General features: G+C 49.6%; 1 protein-coding gene across 5 annotated transcripts in view; it reads right to left on the bottom strand.

The window, feature by feature from the left end:
* Positions 1-7,968: 7,968 nt before the first annotated feature.
* Positions 7,969-14,711, bottom strand: part of DLG3 (discs large MAGUK scaffold protein 3) — a 57,223-nt gene continuing 50,480 nt past the window's right edge. For 4 of the 5 annotated variants that reach the window (XM_037002790.2, XM_037002789.2, XM_017670895.3 and 1 more), the window contains 7 exons: positions 13,597-13,638; positions 12,297-12,347; positions 11,608-11,709; positions 10,885-11,057; positions 10,368-10,477; positions 9,972-10,063; positions 7,969-9,008 (listed from right to left, as the gene is read on the bottom strand). In XM_037002790.2, coding sequence (XP_036858685.1) covers positions 8,902-9,008; positions 9,972-10,063; positions 10,368-10,477; positions 10,885-11,057; positions 11,608-11,709; positions 12,297-12,347; positions 13,597-13,638 — 677 coding nt within the window. In that variant the 3' untranslated portion in view covers positions 7,969-8,901. The remainder of the gene's footprint in view (positions 9,009-9,971; positions 10,064-10,367; positions 10,478-10,884; positions 11,058-11,607; positions 11,710-12,296; positions 12,348-13,596; positions 13,639-14,711) is intronic. The other variant, XM_037002791.2, reaches the window with a different exon arrangement.

The following is a 14,711-nucleotide window of genomic DNA, read 5'->3' as shown; positions in this document are numbered from 1 at the left end:
TATGGAACCACAAAACACCTCGAATAGCCAAAGCAATTCTAAGATGGAAGAATAAAGCTGGGGGCATTACGTTCCCCAACTTCAAGCTCTACTAGAAAGCCACAGTAATCAAGACAATTTGGTACTGGCACAAGAACAGAACCATAGACCAATGGAACAGGCTAGAGAGCCCTGATATAAACCCAACTACATATGGTCAATCAATATATGATAAAGGAGCCACAGATATACAATGGGGAAATGACAGCTCTTCAACAGCTGGTGTTGGCAAAACTGGACAGCTACATGCAAGAGAATGAAACTGGATTATTGTTTAACGCCATACACAAAAGTAAACTCAAAATGGATCAAAGACTTGAATGTAAGTCATGAAACCATAAAACTCTTATAAGAAAACATAGGCAAAAATCTCTTAAATATAAACATGAGCAACTTCTTCCTGAATGCATCTCCACCAGCAAGGGTAACAAAAGCAAAAATGAACAAGTGGGACTACATCAAACTAAAAAGTTTCTGTATGGCAAAGGACACCATCAACAGAATAAAAAGGCATCCTGCAGTATGTGAGAATGTATTTGTAAATGACATATCTGACAAGGGGTTAACATCCAAAATACATAAAGAACTTACATGCCTCAACACCCAAAAAGCAAATAACCCGATTAGCAAATGGTCAGAGGATATGAAGAGACAGTTCTCCAAAGAAGAAATTCAGATGGCCAACAGACACATGAAAAGATGCTCCACATCACTAATCATCAGGGAAATGCAAGTTAAAACCACAATGAGATATCACCTCACACCAGTAAGGATGGCCAGCATCGAAACGACTAAGAACAACAAATGCTGGTGAGGATGCGGAGAAACGGGAAATCCTCCTACACTGCTGGTGGGAATGTAAGCTAGTTCAACCATTGTGGAAAGCAATTTGGAGGTTCCTGAACAAACTAAAATTAGAAATTTCATTTGATCTGGGAATCCGACTCCTTGGAATGTACCCAAAGAATACAACTTCTCAGATTCAAAAAGACATATGCACCCCTATGTTTATCGTAACACTTTTTACAAGTCAAGATATGGTAGCAACCTAAGTGTCCATCAGTAGATGAATGGATAAAGAAGATGTGGTACATATACACAATGGAATACTATTCAGCCATAAGAAAGAAACAAATCCTACCATTTGCAACAACATGGATGGAGCTGGAGGACATTATGCTCAGTGAAATAAGCCAGGTGAAGAAAGACAAATGCCAAGTGATTTCCCTCATTTGTGGAGTATAACAATGAAGTAAAATTGAAGGAACAAAATAGCAGCAGACTCACAGACTACAAGAAGGGACTAGTGGTTACCAAAGGGGAAGGGTGTGGGAGGGTGGGTGGGGAGGGAGAAGGGGATTGAGGGGCATTATGTTTAGTACACATAGTGTGGGGAATCATGGGGAAAACAGTGTAGCACAGAGAAGGCACATAGTGAATCTGTGGGATGTTACTATACTGATGGACAGTAACTGCATTGGGGTATGGGTGGAGACTTGATAATATGTATAAATGTAGTAACCACATTGTTTTTTCATGTGAAACTTTCATAAGAGTGTATATCAATCATACCTTAATAAAAAAAATGTAAGGATTCAGAAAAAAAAAAGAGTTATGCCCCGCTCATAAGTGCTTTTGAATGTGTGTTATTCTCCAGTTCTTCTCTCCAGCAGGGTTGTTTCCTGCATCCCTTAAACTTGACATCCTCACCCTCTTGTTATTCCCTTGTCCTCTGGGAGACCCCAACTCCCCATCTCCTGGAAAGGCTTCCCACCTATTCTGGTGCAGCTTCAGTAGTGCAGATTTCCCTTTCTTTCTGGTTCTGCATTCTTCTACTCATCAGTCTCCACTGTTTCCTTTACCTTTACCTTTCGTACTGTTCCTGGCTTCTTCACTGGAATGCCACTTCACCTCCACTGGGGGAAGTGCTAGCAGACCCCGGAGTGTGCCTTTTTGTCTCCTCTTTGACGTTCTCTACTTAAACAGCAGTAGGGTTTCCCCTTTGACACTCAGGATCTTTGGACCTTTACCTCCTGGTTGCTTTTCCTTGTTCATATTTGTATTTCCCCCTCTCATTCTGTCTAGGAATACCTCAATGTCTCTGATAAGCTAGAATAGGGAGGTCGTTCACGAACCTTTTTACCTCCTCAAGAAAAGTTGAAAGGGTTGCATTTAACGAACACCATCCTGGTGCCTCATCCCTGCAGGCACGGGGGCAGCTCCTGTGCCTCCTGCTCTTTGGCGGCCACCACTTGCCTCCATTTGCTGTCACCAGGAATCTCCCCCAGGATCCATGATTTGCTGCCTCCGCGGGACACCAGAACATTCCCCAGGGCATCTAGTGGTGTGTTTGGTAAAGCTATTCCCATATTTCCCTGGCACCATTTCTTTGCCAAATTGTAATCTGAGTCAGGCCCCTCGCCTATCACTAAACTTTCTATTTGTTTAAGCTGTCCTGGAATCCTACAGGGTATCCACGTGGGAAAAGGAAATCTCCCGTCCTAGTCCACACCTCTCTCCTGGGGAGCCTTTGCTCCCTCACAGCGGGCAACTGGCCTCTGTCTAAATGTCATGTTAAATTGTGTGTAAATCTAATGTACTCATGTGCTACGGTCTTTGGCAGCTGTATTTAAGCTTTCTATGTCACTGTTTCTTTGTTTTTTGGAACTGAAAATTGGCAACAGGCATGAACTTCTGCCTTTTTGTGGGGGACTCAGCATAGTACATGGCCTTTAGAACTCTATTTTGTCATCAATAGGAGAGACAGGTCTTAGAGATCATCTGTGCAACTTCCTCCTGTTTTAGATTAAGACAGTGAAGTCCAGAAGGGAAAAGTTCATCCACCAGCCATTTATTGGGCATCTGGCCTGTATTAGCTGATGAGAGGAATAAGAGGATACTGGATTCAATGCCAACCTTCTAGAAGCTTTCTGTCTAGTTGGAGAAGTGTATCAGGGACAAATAGCTACCATGCAAGGAAGAACACAGTAAGTTCAGTATAAACTGCTGGTGTGGGGCCAAGAAAAGGAAGGAGGCAACTCTCCTGGAGTTTTCAGTGACATCCTCACAGAAAATGACATGGGAACTGCAGCTTGAAGGCTCCATAGAGATACTGGGAACTGGGAACATTCCAGACAGAGACCTTGCTCACAGGTAAAAAAGCAAGTGGTTTAGATTGCTTTGTAGAGAAACATGAAGAAATAATGTTGGCAAAGCAAACTGGGGCCGGGGAAGGGTGTTAAGTACTTCCCTCCCCCCAGCTCCCCACCTCCCCACCAGGCTGATCCTGCTGACCTTAAAGGGCTCAACCAGAATGCCACCTCAGGGAAGCCTTCCCTGGGTACCTTTTCTCTATATTATCCCCTCTATGTAATCTCACTAAATTACCCTCTCACTGCATCCTGTTTATTTCCTTAATGGCATTAAACGGAACAGGCAATTACAGACTTAGTCATTTACTTGTTTTTGCCCTCCCCCCACTGGCCTGTAAGGTCTGGCTTCATTTGTCTGCCACCATACACCCAGGACCAAGCATGCCACCTCACTAGGTGCTCACCAAGCTGTGTCTCTTGGTATTATGAGGGTGCAGGCAGGGATAATGGAAACTAAACTGAACAGACATTGAAAAGAACCAACAAGTTTTGGTAGATTTGGTTTTGATTACCAAAGGAGAGAAATCAGGTTTGCGGCCCAGGGGGTAGGAAGATGAGTAAGGCAGTCTCTTCTTGTACATGGGAGTCAAGGAGAGGAAGACGGATGTAAAGAAAGATGTTCCAGGTGTGAGGTTAGAGGCAGCACAGTGTGGTGCTCAGGAGCACTGAAACTCAGCTCTGCCACTTATTAGCTGTGTGACCATTTTGTACCTCGGTTTCCTCATCTGGGAAATGAGGGTAATAAGAGCATCTACTGAATTAAAATGCATAAGTCACTTAGTAAAGTAGTGGAATAAATATTAGCTGTTATAAGTTCTTACAGAGCCTAATAGAGCACAAAGGGATGGTCAATTCCACCTATGAGGCAGAGGGGAAAGGAGGGGCTTCAGGAAAGGCAGCACAGGAGGGGAATTATTGAATCAAGTATTAAAATACAGCATCTTCCACGTAAGCAATATGGGGTGGCAGTGAGGGCATTTGTGGGGGTGAGCAAAAACAGTTTGTGGTGCATCGGGGAACTCATGGCTGGAGCAGACAGGGACATGACAAAAGAGGCATCAGGAGAGAAAGGCCTGATGGCCAAAGGGCCATGCTAAAGAGCTTGGACTTCTCCCTGTAGGTAGTGGCCACATGCAAAAGGAAGAGTGCATTAGATGGCTAATTCTGTCAGCAACATGGAGCATGACTGTGGGGACAGTAGGGCCAGTCAGGAGAACATCCTCTGGCACATGCTTGTCACTGTGCATAGGAAGGTCTAAATCCTTGTCAAAGCACCCACTTTCCAAGCCTTCAGAATGTGCTAGATCCTTCCGGTAAGAGTGCCCACAGCAGAGGAAGGACACACAGGTAGTTCAGTCAGTCTAACGGAAAACCCGCAAATCAAGAAACCTGCACGTGGCAACAGTGTGCCAACCCTGCAGAGAAAATTGTGTGGGAAGTTCATGGCTGAAGCAGCTTTTCTACTCTCCAGCAAAGCACATGGTGTATTGAGGCCTTTGTTGGTGAGGAAGTGAGGTGCGTACAAGCTGGTTCTGGTTTTTTCTGCAAACTGAACTGTGGTGGGGGGAGAGGCTTTTGAGGAAATTGGAATTTGAGCTTCAGAAAGTCATTCAGTGATAAAATGTCCTGGAGGTGCTGAGGAACTGACTGGATAGAGAATTAATGGGCTATGGAACTGAGGGATGAAGGACAGAACTTGAAGATACACTACTGTACTAAGTGCCTTAGTGAGGGAACATGTGCGAGGGCCTGAGTAGTTAGACAGGCTCTAGGCACTATCGGTTGAATTGTCCCAAGGAAGCTCACACTCAGCTCATCTCTGTAGTTTTCTCCCACCGTGGGCTCCTGTTAGCACCAGGCCAACACTGTCCCTATGGAAAGGGCTCTGTCTTTACTACTGACCTTTCTGCTTGAGCCCAACGTGCCTTTACAGTCCCCTTATGTTATGCTTGACCTTGACCCGCTCAGGACTCCACCCCCACCCCCACACTCTGAGCCTGTCACAGCTTAGCAGACACTTCCCTCTCATCCATATTAGCTGCATCCTTGAGCAAAACTTCCACACCTGGTTTTAGGTCAAGATCTTGCTTTCCTCAGCTCATTTCTAAAAGCATTTTCATCTTAAGATGAAGTCAGTCATTTGTATCCAAATATTTTATGTAGCTGTATCATCATCCTATGAATGTTAAGGTCTGTCAGACATGAGGAAACCCTGGTGAGATTAGAAGCAGGACTTGGGGGAGACGCCTGCTGACTCCTTGTGGAGATGGGGTGTGGATAAAATGAGAGTTCCTGTGGCCAGGATTCTCACCTGGCCATGGTTGACTAGCTCACTGCACACCTGTGGGCAATACATGGCTGTTGACTCTATAAAAAGAGCTCCGGCCAGTGCTCTGGGCATGACACAGTGGCAGGGCTGCAAGGCTGCAGGAGAGCAGAGGCTGGAGTGGTGGCAGTGCTGAGGACAGAGGCCCAGAAGATGGCTGTGTGGGATGGCTGTGCGGACAGAGGGGCCCAGAGGCAGAGACCGGCTTGCTGCATGCAGACTTGCTCTGAGTGAACGGGATTCTAGTGACTGACCTGCCACCTGGAAATAAAGTTGGGTATAACCCTTTCACCCCAAGAATGTTTTGCTGTCATTTTCTTTGTTCACACTGAATCCATAGTGAACTTGCCCGGGGATGAAACCCATTGGCAAGACACAGGGCTTTAGCCATGAGGGCACAGCCGCACTTTTAAGGGCCAGGAGCTGTCTGCCTTTGGTGTGTGCCAGTTACCTAGTATCTTCCCACTGGGGCCTAATTTTCTTCAGCACAGCTGCTTTGAAGAGCATCACCACAGCATGGTTACACGCCAGCTCTTTGTTCTGTTTGCACTTAGGAGCTGGATCTCCTTATGCTCCCACGGAGGCCACTGGGGACTCCTTTTGTCAGGCTGCCTTCTAGCGAGTGAGAGAATGTGGAAAGGCAGCACCCTGCCAAATGGAAAGCACCACAAATGGGGAAGGGCCACTGCCCTCACTGGGGTGCAGCCCACACATGGCAGGGCTGCTCAACCGCCATCATCATTCCTGAACTTAATTACAGGTGTACCTCCTTGGGCTTCTTCTCCACCCAAGTTGCAGGGACATTGGCCACATCTTAAACACCAACTTTAAGCACTCCTCATTTCAGAGGGCCATAGGCCTGACTGCCACCTCACCCTCATTTTCCCTTGGGATCTCCAGGCTTTCTGGAAACACTAGTAGTGGGCAGGCCAGCCTTTTCTGACTATAGGTATTACCCAGTTCCCTGCTGCTGACTTGGGCCTGCTTTCTCTAACAAATGTCTTTGCTGCACCTCTATCTTGTGCACCTTTTAGGAAAACGTCAGTTGGCACCGAGCAAGTGGACACCTCGATCCCACCCTGACGTGTGCTGAGACAGTCAGCATGGAGATGAGCATGTAGCTTTCACAAAGGGCCTGCCACAGCCATAGAGATCTAGGATCATCCAGAGGCAAGCCTGACCCTATCAGCCGATAGTCACTAAGTAGACAGCCTTTTGGCCCCCAAACAAAGGTTTGGGATGCTTCCCCCCCTGAGATACCCCCACCTTCCCTTCTCAGCTCCTTCAAGAAGGTCTCTGAGCCACAGTTCATTGCAACTATCGTTTATTAAAAAATATATGTCTCCTTGGAAGGAACACTGGTAAACCAACTAGTTGCCATGCTTGCTTTCAATCTTTGCTTTTCTTCCCTGGGAGGGGTAGAGAGCTGAGCATCATTCAGACCATGTCACTTAACCTCTGTGACATCACCATGCCCTGCTCACCCCTCCTCGCCAGAGTCACCATCAGCCATCACTTCATCTCTCTTTGCCTTCAAGCCAGTGTACTGCCCAGGTTAAGCTGCTGCCCTGTCTTTCCCCTCACTCTGGCCTCCGCACTGGACAGTTAGCCTCATGATGCTGGCAGGAGAACCGTTAACAGGTTTCCCAAACTTGGCAGGTAGCACTCAAAGCATATTCAACATGGCATCACCTGCATGGGTCATGACACGATGGGCTGGGAAACCACATACTCAACCCCAAGGCCGAGCATATCCACACCTCTCCCATGTGTCATGCCTCTGGCATGGAGGCAAGGGAGGCCTGGCAGTGTCAGAAGAGCACAGTGGGCTGAGGATGGGCCTAAGCCACACTGCCCCCTGCACCTGTGGTTGGAGAACAACTTCCTTGACCACAGTCACTGCCATCTGAGTCTGGGAAGAAGCAACAGGTTTCACATCTCACCAGTAAGGGAATCTTAGCTCCTCAGCTCAAACTGACAGCATCAGAGTCTACTTTCTTCCTAAGGAACAGTAAGGTACCAGCTGCCAGTGAGGGGCTGTGATGGGGCACAAGGCAGCGGGAGAACACCTGCAGTTAAACCTCTTGGCGCTCGGCTGGCCACGCCCGGTGCTGTCCTTCTCACCGGGCCCCACAAAGGGGCCCCAGGTGTCCCTGGCAGGTGAGTGAGGGGACCCGCTGCAATAGAGCCCCAGCTTCTGCACCCCCCCATTCTCCCAGCCCCCACTTCCCTCTTGCTGCCTGGACAGCCCCCCCACTCGATCACAAGGCCTGCTCCCCCAGGCAGCACGAGCCTCAAGAACACTACGAAACTGAATTCTACGCATTCACTTAAATAGTTAAAAGTAAAACTGGGGATAATGGAAAGGCTGACACAGTAGCACAACATGGTTTTGGTTTACAGCAGCTTAAAAAAGAACAAAAAGGAAACCTCTCATGCAGACACATCAGGTGGCATAAAACAATAGGCAATTTAATATGGAGCATCCTTAGCCATTCTCTCTTTCCACACATAGGGCTGACTGCACCTCAAGGGCAGCAGCTGCTTTAGGGTCAAATCTCCAACCCTCTCACCCCCAGGCAAAGGCCCTTCCTTGCAGGCCTCCTGCTCACTCTCTCCCAGAGAAAATCCCAGCTCTCAAGAGAATGACCAAATGTAGGGCCTTGGTACAACACTTCCTACCTACCATTTTCAATCCCTCCCCAACCAGTTGGGATAGAAGATGCCATCTAATTGGAATATGAAAATTAAAGCATTTCTCTAATAACATAGTACCATTGATGAAGTCTCCATAGATTTTCTAGTCCAAATGTGTGTGAATATATATATATTATGAGAGTGTATAATATATATATATAATAATTTCTATATATTTTATATAAATTACATATATATATATATCTATATATAAATATTTTCTGTCGCCATTACATTGCGCCGCTCGGAGCTGCATGACAGCAGTACAGAGTGGTAGACATGCCCAGGAGCACCTTGTCCCATGGCACGTGGAGCTCACTTCACAAGCCGTGCAGCTGCCCCGAGTCTGTCTTTCCATCAGTCCTCCTCTCTTCTCTTCGCTCTGCTTGGTTTGGATGAAGCAATGACTCCGGCAGGTCTGCACCAGTGCTAGTGCTGGGGGAAGGTCCATGCGGGAATGGGCACAGCCACACGATGAGTGAGATGGCATCATCCCCAAAAATAAACTAAAACAAAACCAAAATTTAAAAAAACAGAACAGGACTAGAAAACTCAATTTTTTTGACATAGCTAAAAAAGGGGACAAGAACAGTAGTCGTTTGTTCTCCCAGTGGGGACAGGAATGAAGGAGGAGGGAAGAGGGACTTGATTTCTTCTGTTCACAAGAGAATGGTTGGGGGGGGTTCTTCAGAGTTTTTCAGGGGATGGGACCCAAATGTAGTGCCCCGACTGGTCCTCAATGATTTGTTTGATTTTGTTATAAATCTCCTCCAGTGAGTCACCCTGTACAATGGCTAAAGGGAAAAGGAAAACACAATTATTACTATGTTCTGCACCCCCCAAGCCCAGCAACGCAGCCCATCCCGATTACCCCACAGCTCAGTCGCATGAGATGCACACCAGACGCAGGCTGGGTTGCCCCAGTTGGCTGGCTGCAAGCTGAGGGCGGCAAGAGACGCTGGCTGGCATACCAGATTCAAGGCTTAAAGTCAGCTTGTTGAGACAGTAAGACCAAGTAGCAATGAATATGAAGACGTTCAAAGATGTTGACCGAGCACCCATCAGATGCCAGACCTTGCGGTTCATGTCACTCTTGGCTGCCAGGAGGACAGCAGCTGGTCATTCTAAAGCAGCCTTACTCAAAGACCTGGAAAATCTTGGTTATCCAGACAAGAAGCTGAAGGCCACCATTGTGGCAAAAGGCAGTGCTCCTGGGGCCGTCACATCTGCTCTAGGTCACAAGTCAGCCTGGCACACAAGGACCCAGACGCTAACAGCAGAGGGAGCTCCAAAGGCTGAGATGTGAGCGTCCAGCTGAGAGTCGCCCCCACCCCCGCTCACCCGAAAAGCATCACTATGAGCCAGGGCTCTCAGCGCCGACCCATGCGTATAGTGCACTGGACTTTAGACAACTGGAACACCTCCCTGAACGTTTACGCAGTATCTAAACATGCAAAGCCAAGGGCTGGATGGGGTGGGGAGTTCAGAGGGAGGGAAACAAGTAACGTAGGGAGCCTGCAACCTAGTAGGAAGCCGCAGACAGAATGAACACAACAATCTCAAGCAGCATTGGCTGATGGTGGTCGACCCTGAAACGGCTCTGGTGCACTGGCTGGTGGGAGGGAACCCGAGCCCTTTGGACAGCTTGGAGCCCCAAAGCCTGCAGGAACTCGGCAAGGTACCCAGCCTCTTGGGGACACATACAGAGGAGGGGCTGGCCAGTCCCCCGCCACCCACCAAGCAGCAGGGGCTCGTACCTGTGAAGTACTCCCCAAACTCCTGCTCCAGTTTCATGGCTTTGTCATAAATCTTATTCACCTGCTCGTACGTCTGCCGTCGGTTCATCTCCCTGCCAGACATGGGAGACAAATAGCCCCAAACTAGATTGTTTTGGTTTACATAAAGGATTGTTCCAGGCTCCCTGAAAACCCACTCAGCTGCTGAGAGTAGCCGTGGCCCACTGCTCCATGCCTTCCTCAAGTTCTGCAGGTCAGAAAGCCCAACCGGATCAGGAGCCTCATTGGCCAGAGCTGGGGCGCAGGCTTTGCTGAGCTTCCGTGGGTCTTACCCCCACCCAGCAAACCACTTCATCTCTGTTTCCCTTCCAGAGCTCTTCACCAGCTGGGACTGCCTGAGTCTCAGCAAATACTCACATAAGCGCTTCAATGGACTTGGGCTTGATGAAAACGGCAATGGGGTAAAGCTGAGCTTGCTGCAGCCTCTTGATGGCATTGCCAGAAACATCCAAGATGCAGTGCTTGCCCTGCCCAACAAAGACTGGCATGAGCCTGCCTGGTCCCTGTCTCCACAGCCCCAAGCACTTACCTAGCCGCAACCCCAATGTCCCCCCTGGAGGGAACCCAGGGACCCAGGGAAGCCTGGCAGATTCTACCCCTGCAGTGCCCAGGCTCCACATTTTGCTCTTACTACCCAGAACATGCCACACAGGCAGAGGTCCCCATTCAGGTGGGTGGCACTCAAGGGTAGGCTGCATAGGTGACAGGTACCTCCATCCCGGGGCTGGAGGTGTGCAGTGGGCATGGCTTCGGTCAGCAGCGCTGCCTGGTGGGCCCTGTGCTGGGAGGATGGAGCCAAGTGCAACCTGGGCAGCAGCATTTCTGCATTCCCCGAAGGTTACCTAGCAGGGCCAAGAATTGCCCCTCTCCTTACCCTCTCAGCCACTGCCCGCACTGACTGGATGCTGGTCCCATAGAGATTATCGTTGAACTGGCCTGCCTCGATGAACTTATTGTCCTGAATGTCCTTCTCCATCTGGTCTCGGGATGCCACAAAGTGGTAGTCTTGTCCATCCACCTCATTATCACGCCGAGGCCGAGTAGTATCTGAAGGAAGAAAGGTAGAGACCATGTGCCCCGAGGACAATGGCCTGCCCCAAGCCACAAGAGCGGATTTGCTACTCTCTCACCTGGGGCTCAGGGTCCTGCCAGTGTTTTTCAGATGGGGCAGGGGAAGGAACAGCTGGGAAGAGGTTTATCTTCCCTACTTCTCTTCTGAACCACCAGATCTCACACAGGGGTGATTCGCTGTCCCTTAAAGTAGACCAGAAAGGTGGGGCTTCCTGGACCAAGACATGGCAGAGCCTGGCACATGGAGTATGTGGGCCAGTGAACCTAACGAGCCATCCTGGGGGCCGTGCCATTAGGCTGCTCAAGCTTCTCTCCAAAAGAGCAAGCAGACCAGGCTGCTGACTCAGCCCTCCCCATGCCATCAACTTTGGGGGAACCTACTACTGCCTAATCTCTTCCAGGGTGTTGGATGCACCATGTCCCCAGAGAATCCTAGAACCCAGCCCTAGAGCCTTTCCATAAAACAGCAGAGCAACAACTCCTAGGCTACCAACACCTTCCCCCCAAAGTGTTCCTGGCCTCTTACGTGGCACACAGGATCCAAATTTATGTGGGAACTCTGAAATCAGGTCATCATTGACTCTGTCCTTCATTGGGCCCAAGATGATCACAGGCCTTGCATAGTGAACTGGAAAAAGAGTACATAGAGATGGTGAGCAAGGTCCCCAACTGGACAGCGTGTCCTACCTCCAACATCTGCCTGGGACACGGAGGCTCTGGGACTGCCGCTCAGACAGGGCAGAGCATCTGCAGCCATTCTCTAACTACAAAGACATCAGAGAGCCTTTAATTTGGGAATATCTAAGTCCAAGGCAAGTCTGAAATCAAAAGCATCTCCCCTTACAAGATTCAGGAGACACTTCTGCATGGGCACCAGCAGCTGAGCAAGGATTTTTCAGAGCAGCCACGAGAGGGAGAGACCAGGACTTTCTTTTAGTAGTGGCCACACCCACTGAAATCAGCCTCTGCTGTCCTTGTAAATCTGTCCTGGCTGCAGGAAGGCATCCAGGCAGTGAGCAAAGCCAGGGTGCCCACTGGCTGGCCTTCCTCCCCGCTTCTCTGTGATACTTGGAGGAAGCAGCCAGGGGCTGAGCATGCAGCAGGCTGCACCTCCCCACACACCACCCCTGTCCCTCTGCTGCCACAGCCAACTGCTGTGTTGGGCCCCATGACCAGGGACTAGTTTGAAGGCAGGACTCTCAGAAGGGGGCTTACTTTCTTGCCGGGTCACTGGCTCATATGACAAAATAGCATCCTCTTGTCCTTCTGCAACAAAAAAGGGAGATAAATCATTTTTAGATGTAACATATCATTAGCTTTTTATAATCTAACTCCCCATGTCCTCATGTCCCTGCCACATTCAGTTTGCTCCCACCTCTGCCAGTAAGCAGCCTCGTCAGGTGGTACATGCCCACCCCTTCCCTGTAGGCCTGTCTGCTACCCACTGAGCACAGGAAGCCCTTCACCACCCCTGGACAGGAGTCAGGGGGCCTCTTGTTCAGCGAAATATGGCTGACCAAAGGGACGTGACCCAGAAGCCATAAAATCTCCACCCAAAACCCCCATTTCTCAGGAACTGTCTGACAGGCAACAGTCAGCTGTGTTCAGTTGCCCTCCTGCTCTGGTAAAATTCACAGGGAAGCTTCAGCTGGTCAAGACACACTGTCCATGTCCCCAAATCTTTGGCCTAACTCTGCCCTTCCAGGGATCTATCTATCACTACCCCTTCACCAAAAGAAGTATCCAGAAAAGTGGCAAAAGGCTGGGATAAGGTCCCCAGCACCCTTCAGGAACAAAGCTAAGCCCTGCTCTCTCCTCCTGGCAGGGCCCTGTATATCCTAACAATAATGTGTATTTCCTACGACAGTCACCACGCCATTTGATGAGATGCCTGGAGGTCCTCGAGTGGCTGACAGCAGTGAGGGAAGGCAGCAATATGTACCTCAAGCCCAGGGTAACTGCTTTCAAGTTTCCTCTGAGCCTGGGCCCCAAGGGCAGCTTTCACGGGCCTCCAGCCACTTAATTCCTGAGAGGCCAATGCCGCCAAAGTTCACGGGGTTTGAATCATGGATTCTCTAACCTGGTCAGAGCATCTTGGAAGGAATACTGGGCAGTTATCTTACCATTTTGCACAGCACAAAGGCTAGGACAACACCCCACAGAAAGCATTTTTCTTTCAGTCCCTGAGCAAATCCACAAAACTGGCAGCACCTACTGCCCGTAATACCCACAGCAGGGATTTACTCACTGGCAGCCCACCCTCCTAGGGCACTGGGGATGCTTTCAAATCAAGTTCTGGCCAGAAGTGCAGAGCTCAGTCTCCTTGAACCCATGGCCTAAATCCTATCCCACAAGGACCAAATGGCCACAGCATTTCCAGGATCTCCAGTGTACATCAGAGGCTAAAAAGAGCACTAGCCTCTGAACAGACATGGCAGCTGTGCAATGCCGGAATGAGGACGGCTGGGATGCATGGTGGGGCTACATGACATGGGGCAGCATGACACACACTTACTGGAACTGCTTTCGCTGTCACTGGTGTTGGATGTCACTCCCTCTGCAAAGCCAACAAGAAAGAGACTCCGGTTCAGAACACACCACGGAGAGGTCACACGAGTACAAAACTCAAATGCTCCAGGAGTGAGACACTGAGCTGCTGACCACATCAGGCCATAGGAGGCCTGCCACATCCAGGCTGCCACTGGGAGGCACAGCTCCAATCCACAGCCCCTGGCCACCTCATACTTGTCCCCAAAGCCCTCTTGATCTGCCAGGTCCCTCCCTATACACTATGAGTCTTCCATCCTTCGGCAGCAGCCCCTTTATCTGAGCCAAATGAAAGGACTCAGGTGGCTCCCAAATACCATCTCAAAATTCATTTCCCAAGGCTACCAGTTGGAAAGGAAAGGCAGTGACAGGAGCAAAGAGAAGTCAAGGGACCGGGATGCTGCTCTGGCATCACCTCCCCAAGACATGGGCCCTGCAGTGCAGAACTAAGGGGCCAAGCACCAGGTGGGCCGTGCAGTCACAGTGGCTGATGCTGGTGCCCAGTGCATGGACTGACAGCCCTCCCACCACCGCTACCCAGGAGGGCCTGGCTTCTATGGTGACAGGGGAGTGCATTCCCCCACCAGAAGACACACCTGTCAAAACACACTGACAACAAATAGATGAATAACATTTGGAAGACAAGATGGCCCTTCTGTCTCAGCCCGCTGGGACCTGCTACACCTGAGTATGGGGGGATCAGCGGCACTCAAAGGAAGCCCAGAGCACAGTGTGGCCCAAACAGAGCCCACCGCTCCCAAGACGACAGGTGAATGAAGATGAAACATGGACACAACAGACTATGGAGAGACAGTGCTCGTTTCAGCCAAGAGAACACCGTTCTCAATTGAGATATGCTGTGGCCCCCGAGGAAGACCTAGCTGAGTCACCCTCTATAGCTAGTTCCTGAGGAATCCCCTGAGGAAGCTCCCTTCCCTTCCCTCCCTTATTACTTGTTGAAGGAGAGTACACACTGGCAGAAGCTGCCCGGCATGGCTGCATGTATGTGCACCTCTGTGCACAGCAGGGAAACTAAGGCCCTTTCATCTAAGCCTCTTTGTGTTCCATGCTAGGACCATTTTC

This window comes from Manis javanica, chromosome X (genome assembly GCF_040802235.1).
Source record: "Manis javanica isolate MJ-LG chromosome X, MJ_LKY, whole genome shotgun sequence".
Lineage (NCBI taxonomy): Eukaryota > Metazoa > Chordata > Mammalia > Pholidota > Manidae > Manis > Manis javanica.
This window is presented reverse-complemented; position numbering and strand designations above follow the sequence as displayed.